Source organism: Phragmites australis, chromosome 21, assembly GCF_958298935.1.
Source record: "Phragmites australis chromosome 21, lpPhrAust1.1, whole genome shotgun sequence".
NCBI classification, from domain to species: Eukaryota; Viridiplantae; Streptophyta; class Magnoliopsida; order Poales; family Poaceae; genus Phragmites; species Phragmites australis.
In genome coordinates, this window is record NC_084941.1 from 24,936,464 (window position 1) to 24,945,554 (window position 9,091).

General features: G+C 47.3%; 2 protein-coding genes across 3 annotated transcripts; one reads left to right on the forward strand and one right to left on the reverse strand.

Moving 5' to 3' along the window:
* The first annotated feature begins 524 nt into the window (after positions 1 to 524).
* On the forward strand, positions 525 to 5,026 carry LOC133903919 (protein PHLOEM PROTEIN 2-LIKE A10-like). 2 transcript variants are annotated; one of them, XM_062345405.1, is made up of 2 exons: positions 525 to 1,806; positions 4,311 to 5,026. In XM_062345405.1, the coding sequence occupies exon 1, from the start codon at positions 660 to 662 to the stop codon at positions 1,764 to 1,766; it is 1,107 nt and encodes a 368-aa protein (XP_062201389.1). In that variant the 5' UTR covers positions 525 to 659; the 3' UTR covers positions 1,767 to 1,806; positions 4,311 to 5,026. The 2 variants fall into 2 exon arrangements, with proteins under 2 accessions (XP_062201389.1, XP_062201390.1); XM_062345406.1 differs by lacking the exon at positions 4,311 to 5,026 and adding an exon at positions 2,656 to 4,013.
* A 344-nt stretch (positions 5,027 to 5,370) lies between these two features.
* LOC133903918 (serine carboxypeptidase-like 2) lies at positions 5,371 to 8,709 on the reverse strand. The gene is made up of 5 exons (XM_062345404.1): positions 8,366 to 8,709; positions 8,104 to 8,249; positions 6,129 to 7,011; positions 5,854 to 6,013; positions 5,371 to 5,731 (listed from the first exon to the last, which is right to left on the reverse strand). Exons 1-5 carry the CDS (start codon positions 8,578 to 8,580, stop codon positions 5,645 to 5,647), a joined length of 1,491 nt encoding a protein of 496 aa, XP_062201388.1. The 5' UTR covers positions 8,581 to 8,709; the 3' UTR covers positions 5,371 to 5,644.
* Between the last annotated feature and the right edge of the window lie 382 nt (positions 8,710 to 9,091).

Genomic DNA, 9,091 nt, shown 5'->3' on the forward strand with positions numbered 1-9,091 from the left:
AAATCTGATATATTAAATATGATGCCATGATGCATATATGTGTTTTATGAATAAGTTAGGATTTTGGGGGTATGACAAGATTAAATGGTTTGTCAACTTTATGTAATGAGAAGAAATTGCTGGATGAGAATGATGTTGATAACATCATCAATAACTTTGTATCTATAAATATTAGAATAGATTGTTTAAGATAATCTTTAGAAAGTGTTTGAGGTGTGCATTGTTTTTTTTATATACTTGAAGTGTTTATCGGAAATAATTTTTTAATACATCAAATATTATATTTCTAATTTATATATTAATTATTTTTTGATATTTCAATTATTAGAGTCTATTTTTAGTTTTGCCTCAGGTCACTAAAATCTCAAAACCAATCCTAACACATCTGTACATGTCACATAAATTACATACAGTATAAATAAGGAGACAATACAAATGGATTGACTTTGTGGTCAAACCAGAGTGGCTCTAGCAATATACTCCTGGACGAGTAGGAGGCCCCGTCCGGTTAATGACCATCACGACTGGACACGACACGACTGAGGCCTGGGCGGCTCCGATCCCGTCTCCTCTCCTCTCCTCCGCTCCGCTCTTCATCCACTGCCGGCGCGGCGCGGCACGGCACGAGGCAGGGTTCCGCAGCTCAGTCCCTCACCTCGATGGACGCGCTCGCCGCCGCCTGCTTGTGCTCCCGCCGCCGCCGCGCCCGGCGCCTCCTCCTAGCTGCCGCGGCCGCCACCGCCGGATACGGCCTCTACCGTCTCTACCGCCACCATCGCCGCCGCCTCATCGCCGCCCTCACCCTCGCCGACGCCGTCTCCCTGGTCGGTTCCGACCTCGCCGACTTCCTCCGCTCCGACTCCGACCAAGTGCCCCGGAGCCTCCTCCAGCTCTCCAAGCTCGCCGCCTCCGAACCCATCTCCTCCGCCGCCTCGTCCCTCTCCGAGTCCGTCGCATCCGGGGTTCTCCGCGCCATCTCCACTCACCGCCAATTACAGCAACAGCAGCTGCAAAACCCCCAAACCCCGCTCCAAGATCGGATCTTGGACCGACTCCTCTCCCCCGCCGGGGCAGGATTCGCCTCCGCCGTTGTCGGAAGCTTCGCCAGGAACCTCGTCTTGTCCTCCTGCCACGCCCGCACCGCCGAGGCCGGAGCCCGCGAGGAGCCCGAGTGGCTGGCCGCGCTCTGCAGCGCCAGGGGCAAGGAGGCAGCGGCGGAGCTCGTCCGGGTCTTCGTTAGCACCGCCGTCGCAGCCTACCTCGACCGGACTGTCGCCGTGCGCAGCAGCGACCAGGTGTCCGCCGGCCTCTCCGACCCCAAGCACGAGGCCAAGGTCAAGGACCTCGCCGTCTCCGTCTGTAACGGCGCTGTCGAGACATTCCTCAGGACGTCGCGGCAGTTGGCCAAGGAGGCCTCCGTTGCTCGGACTGAGGCGGCGACCATGGAGCCTAAGGCGCCCAATTCAGACACCAACTACGTGATGCAGAGGGTGTCGAGCACACTGGCCATGCCGAGCAACAGGAGGTTCGTGCTGGATGTCACAGGCAGGGTGACTGCGGAGACGGTCCGGTCGTTCCTCGACTTCCTGGCGCAGAGGGTGTCTGATGGAGCCAGGAAGAGCATTGTCATCGCCCGTGATGAGGTCGCCGAGAGGGGACTCGTCGCCGTCAAGTACCTCGGCGCCAAATCCATGGCCGTGTTAACCATCTCCCTGGCATTGTGCATGCACATTTTGATGGGAACCAGGTTCCTATTGCCGGCCTAGCTTCTACCTAGCTGGGTGGGAGCTGGAATTCCATTTCCAGGTGATTGATTACTACTTGTCCTGGTTGTGGTTGCAGAGTAAATTATGTAGATTGCAAAATTGATCTTGTACTACTAAGTTGTTGTTTTTTTTTTGTGTGTTGGTGAAGAGTACGAAAGTGCAGCTAGAAATCAGTGGGATTTGTAGGTGGTGGTTTGTTGTTTGCGATTGTTTGGTTGGTTCAAGGAGGTATATATATGCAGCTAAAATGACCCTGGCCACTTTGGCAATGTCATTGTGAGGTTTGATACTGGTAGTGTTGTTGTTTGATAGCAGTTGTCACTAGCTTGTCGCAGCAGGTTATTTATGTTCCTAAACTGTCTTCTGGGTAAACCAACCAGCCTGAGCAGCAGGAGCAGGAAACTTGTTTGCTTGTGCTTGACGTTATCTCTCTGCTACGATTTGTTACAAAGTGGAGATGAAGTGAATAGAGTAATTGTGCGTGGATTTTGAATTTCCTGGCTTTTTAATATGCCCTTTGTCTTTTTCTTTTTTCCATTTCTTTTGTGAATGTAGTAGTGGTTCTTGATACGGTGGGAACTAATTGAAATCAATTGAATGATGAACCAATATTGCAGTTAGTAGATATGATCTTTGTTGATTAAGCAGCTCTTGGTTGGCCGTTAACCTTTGGTTCCTACTTAACGCTAATGGCTTTTGCGGTTATGTCACTGAGGCTATACATGCCATTTGCCTTTCATTTTCAGTTTGTAAAATTCACACAGGACACGTGTTTTTGTCTTAGATCCACTATTTAAGAATTTGCTTACTAGTTAGTACTATACCTATTCCATTATCTAAAAAAATGTTAGTAGTATACCATCTGTGATTGCTATCTTGCAAAAAGCAGGCAATGGAGATTCCAATGCTGATTTGGAGTATGCCCTTGACTACCATATTTATCCCTTTCATCCACGATGTGGAGAACATTTCGCACACCTGCAACTCAGCTCAATGCATGTGGTACAATGAGTTAAACAATTTAAATTCCTACCTTAGGAGTGCCTGTTGGGGTTGAATTGATTGCTGCAATAAGAGACAACAGTGTAAGGTTAGCGGGTCTGTAACTCTATATATTACCAGAGTACCAGACTTGTGCCATCCTGTCCTATCTAGTGCCAGCAGCATGAGCCATCTAGTATCCAAAGCAACTTGGGTTCGGAATGGGTGGTACTGGGAATGGTTGTGACTCTTGGTGCAGACAAGCCTCCACCTAGTGTATTCCTGAACTGTAGTATCACCATCCTTCCTCAGGGAACTGCAGAATCAGAAGCACCCATTGATCATGGGAAGAATAAAAAAAATATTTTCCTATAAGTTATGTCCTGAACACTGGATTATTTAAGATGCTTTTGGAGGGCCTATATATATTTTTTTGGTACGTACAAGTCATGTAATACATCTCCTGGGTAAGATACACTTTGGAGTCAATTTGTAAGGACAGGTGAAGCCAAAAGGGCTGTGTCTATGTTTTGCTTTGGTGACTTTTGTTGGTCTTTTTGATGTTGAGATGCCAAAAAAGTTCAGAGGTTAATTGTGTAATATGTTACGTTGAATCAATGGAGTGATAAATCAATACTCTCATGTCTACTCATTTCTATTGAAGACAAGTTAGTTTTGCAATGGACTGGAATATGGATAATACAAACCCAAATTGATATGAACCCACTATTCTAGCTATCTATTTTGTGCTGAGTTTGGTACAGAAATTGAAACTTCATTTTGATTCGTTTCCCGCATAGGGAGTTATACCATGTATGCATTTCATTTCTTTGGGATTGTCTAGTTCCCTGCATATTCGTAAAAGATCAGTATTTATTAATAAAAGGCGACTTGTCATACACTGTAATTGTATATCAGAAAATAAATGATCAATGTTGGACACCCCCAGTTTGATTCTTCTTGTTTCTGGTGTAAGGTCTGATATGTTATACTGTTTCTGTTTCATAGCAGGTCTGTCTTTGTTAATCATCTAATTTGAATGTTCTTTATCTGCCTGTGTAAGTCCGAGCAAGCTAGTTTGATTGTTCTTGAACTGCCTGCCTGTGCAAATCATCAACTAGCGTGAGCAGGGAGTTCTATTTGCTCCTGCTTGATAGTTATGGTATAGTCTTTGGTACATACAAAGGGAGGATGAAGTTACTATAAGAACTGAGTTTGTGTTTTTGCATCCCCCAACTTTTTGGTCCTTTATTTCTTGTTTTGTTTTGTGAATGTGTTGGAAGTCGGGAAACAATATCTAAACCGTCATGAATCAATTGAATGATGTATATAATCATGCGTTTTGTCGATGTGTGTCTCGTGTGTTGACCTTTGATCACACCTTAACACTACTAATGGCTGGTTTTGTAGCTGCTTGAATTTTTTCGGGAAGCCTTGTGCATTGCATCGCATGCCATCTGTTGTAGAAAGAATTAATGTTTACTCAATAGCTATGAAGTCAGGTGTCATGGTTCATCTACCATCGCTAAATTCATATGCACTCAGCTCCAGTATTTACTATAGGTACCACATGCCGTGCCCAATGACAGTACACTCCATGGTGCAAAGACAGTGATGCACACCAGCAGCAGCTACCCAGCTCCGTATATACAATCCACCCATGTCAGTTTGAAAAGCTTGTAAACATGGGATGGGAAACGCAACATGGATTGGATTGCGAATGGATGGCATCAGGAACAGACGTGAAACTCAGAAGTCCTTGTAGCATAGAGTACTGCTGCGTCGGAAAAAAACTCTAGCAGCGGGTATCTAGGTCAAAGCTTGAGTGCTGGGGATCAAGGTTATTCAGTTTTCGCCATGGGCTATACTTATGCTATGTCTAAGCACAAGCGCAGGGACTCACGGCCTGCATTCTTTAGCCATCAAAGTTTGAGTGAATAGAATGCTTATGATGTTTAACATAAAAGTGATTTTCAGGATTGTACGTATTAACAACACGTGACCTGTCATAGGCTATAATTACAGGAGTAGATACATGATCAGTTTGAGGTATAACTTATTTGTACACGGTTATAAATAGATGCCATATGCACAATTATTCGAGGTGCTTCGCATATTTCCCTAGCTTCATTTCCTTTTGTTTCTGGTGTAATGTTTTGATATGGCACGCTGTTTCTGTTTCCTAGCAGTTCTCGCCTGGTTGCAGCTAGATTGGATGTTCTTCAGCTGTCTGTCTGTGTAAATAATCTAACTAGCGTGAGCAGGAAATTCCTTTTTTTTTTTGTCTTTTGCTTGACAATTATGATATCCTCTTTGGTAAATACAAAGGAAAGTAGATTGTCGATGTAATGTGTCTCGGCTGTTGACCTTTAATTGATCGCATATTAATACTACGAATGGTTTAATTTGTAGCTTTTTGACCGCGTCTCGTCTGGTTTTATTCATAGAGACATATATAGTGCGTGCTTATTGTTTCATTGAGTTTCGGAAACATTGGGAAATTGAAAACTCCATCTGTATACGTATCGCTTGACCGGCCGCACCACTGTAATTCCGGTGCCAGCCTACATGCTCTTCCTTGAGATGCAATGTTAATTTTGCACCCATGTAGTTAACAAATAGATGCGCAAAGTGTGTAAGTATATATTAATTTGAAGAACAACATCTTGGTCGAAAAAGTGCCAAATACTAGTATAATTAAGCTAGTGAAGTAAGGCTAGTTCTCCCAATGAATTAAGGCTAGTTCTCCCAAATCAATGAATTTGAGCTTAATTATTGTTTAAATTATTTATCACATGCATGACTCCGAATATAAGATGGAGGGATTGGGCATACACTAGCTAGCTAGCTAGCGTATCAATTCCCAAATTCCTCTATCAGAGCTCCAAATTCCTCTATCAGAGCTGGCCTGCAGGGGATGTCCATCGATCCAGCATGGCCAGGCACTCCTTGGGTCTGTACTCCGGAGCAGTGTGTCCTCCCCCCTGTTTATTTTTTTATTTTTTGGGAGAATATATAGATAAATCAGTTACTAATAATTGTATAATATCCCAGTTCCCAACACAAAACATGATGGAGTAAACAAATTGCATCATTAAGTAGCTACCTTGACAGTGGCGAAAGTGAGGTTGTAGGCATAGGTCCTGGTGAAGCCTGCGACCTGTCGGTTGGCGAACCATGGCCGCCAGTCGCTGACGATGGGGTAGCCCAGCGATCGGATCCACGCTTGGGTGCCCACGAAGGTCATGTCCAGGTCATGGTCGCCGCTGCATATTTCGTTCGTTAATTAGTCCATAATTGCTTGATCAATTTGGTGGTAATTAAGTTGAAGCTAGCTTGTTGATGTGATAATTAAGGATGGATCGATCATTACGCACGTACTTGTACACTAGCGCCCTGTACCCTGCCTTGGTGAGGTTGACGTGGTAGGGGATGGCGGTGGCGATGTCGTGCCGGAAGTGCGTCAGCGACGTGCAGCGGCTCCAGGAGCCGATGGATCCGTCGTGGATGCCCAGCGCCTGCCTCACCTCCGGGTCGTCCGCCCAGATGTAGGACAGCCGGTACCCGTTGTCCCTGCACTCCACCGGGAGCTTCAGGTCGTCCAGCATCGACCGCCTGCCGCCATCGCCATCGCCATCGGGGAAGATGCTGTTGGCGCGCACCGCGGCGCCGCAGAAGGGCTCGAGGATGTGCACGGGGTTGACGGCGAAGGTGACCAGGTTGATGGCCAGCATCGCGTTGGCGCAGCGCGCGTTGGTGGGTTCCGGCCTCTTGTAGAAGTCCCCGCCGCAGCCCACCCTGGCGGCCTCGTAGAGCTCGTCGGAGATGAGCCCCATGCCATGCATGAACGGCACCTTGCCCCCCGTGTCGTACCGGTCGTCCGTCGCCGCGTTGCCCACCAGGTAGCCCACCAGGTTCAGCTTCGGCGCCTCCTCCTCCTCATGATCTGTGTCAGTGTTGTGGGTGGCGATGTCCAGCGCGGTGACAGGGACGGTGTAGCCGGAGTAGGAGTCGCCGCCGATGTAGAGCGGGTTGCTGGCGAACTCCGGGTGGTCGGCCAGCCACTTGCGGAGGAAGGTGTGGTGCTGCCGCCCGGACTCGGTGAGGCTGACGTTGAGGCCGGCCTCCTCCCGCGCGTAGGAGAAGCCCGTACCCACCGGCGCGTCCAGGAAGATGACGTTGCTCACCTTGGTCCACGAATCTTGGAAGTAGACCAAGCGTGGAAACCCTTCTGTGTACCCCGCGACATCGAACTTGAGAGGGCCTGGATTATTGGACCTTATCAATCACCATGATTATTAGGGTTTCCAAGAAAAGTTCTAGGAGCACATGCATAGTAATGCATGATAAGTAATTAATACTAAGCAATTAGCTAGTTTACTTAGAGCATAGTAGAATATATGATTTGGGATGTTGCACACACAGCATGCAATGGATATGGACCAAGCTAGAAATGGATGGTCGACATGATCTCAATGGAACTGATGAACAACAGAAGAGAAAAAGACATGGTTCACACGGAGTGTAGTGTAGGCTAGTGTCGTGGTTTGGCTGCTGTGGTGCTCGGGCAACAATCGTGTCTTCGTCATGCATCTTGTCACCACGCGCGTAGCACTGATGTAGTTGCTACAGACTAGAGACTATGACACTCATACTCTGCTCGGTAATACACATTACACAGTACTTTCAACTGTGGACATACATGCACACACGCATATATTCAGATTAAACTTAGTTAGTAACATAATTAGCTTGAATATTATATTAAGGATGATGCTATTTGTCAACCACCTCAAAACGGCCTTTTGTTTCACGTGATAGATTTCAGTCATCCAGTAAGATCTGAGTGTCCAGGCATAATCTTCTTCCTCCACCTACCGCCCGCCTCTCTGCTGCTCTCTACGCGCCCCGGCCTACCGCCCGCCTCCACTGTCTCCGGCTGCTCTTCCGGCGCCGAATATACACCTGCCTCTAAGCCCGGGGGTCGCCGGTGAACCCTGAACCTTAACCCTGGAGTCACCGGCGTTGTTCACACGGTCACGTGTTCAAACTGTCGACTAAACGCACGGCGATTTTCAGGCACATGATCGATCATTAGGAAGACTGTTATATTAAACAGAGACAGCAATACATTACCAAGGACCGACGACTGGATCGGATCATGTGCTGACCGCCGGCGAGCCAAATTAACTCAAAACATATATAATACTACTAGCAGAGCAGCAGCAGCAGCAGCAGCACGTACGTGTGTGCAGGCCGGCTGGCCATGACGACCATGAAGAAATTGACATGGCAGCCATATATGCATCCAACGATAATAGATACGTGGGCAGGCAAATAGTTATAAGGTACCGACCGATCTCGAAGAGGAGGCCGGAGAGGGCGGAGCATCCTGGGCCGCCGGTGATCCAGAGGATGAGGGGGTCCTCCGCCGGGTTCCTCTCCGACTCGATGAAGTAGTAGAAGAGACGCGCGCCGTGCTCCTCGTCCACCTCCACGTACCTAGCTTGTTGCCATACAAATAAATCCATGTATTATATTGGTTCCATCCATCACATCGCAGAACGGGGTAGTAATACTCCAGTATAGGGTTGAGCTCGATATCATACTGTACTTACCCTGTCTCGAGGTGGAAGGGCAGCGGGCCTTCGAACCCCTTGATGTGCGTGATCACATTCCGACGACGCGCCTCCGCCGCCGCACACCAGCAGCTGCTGCTTGCGATGAGCAGCAGCACCGCCACCACCAAGGGGAGGAGCAGCAGCGGCGAGCGGCGAGGGCCACCCAAGCCAATGGAAGACGAGGACGGTCCATTCTCCCTCGGCCGGCCCATTGTTTCTTTGTTTCTCGATGATCTGTCTGTCACTCTCTTTCCTAGCTAGCTATGCAATACTCCTACTTAATTTATATATAGACAAGGGACTTGGCATGGCCACAAACAAGCTAGCTTAGCAGCTTTACAGGACTTGTTCCTCCGGCCACACAAATCACAAATGCACAATTTTCTCGTTGGATCGGAGCTTCTAGCTAGTTTCCATAGAGTCAGTCAGTCACTCAGTTTGGTACCTACCTGTGCATGCAATGAGACCTTTTCAACTTAAACTGTGTATATATGGAGAGATCAGCTGCATCAATGCTGGAATAGTTTAATATGTGAAAAATTAATTATTGTATACATACTTAATTATTCCGAAAAAATATATTTGCATACTATTATAATTTTGCTATTTAATTGTTCCGTGGGGGAATGAACCTTTTGCTTCATTGTCCATGCAGCTCTAGAATTTTTGGGTTTTCCCTAGGAATTTTTGGGACCATGCAGCTCTAGAATCCAAACAGCTCGA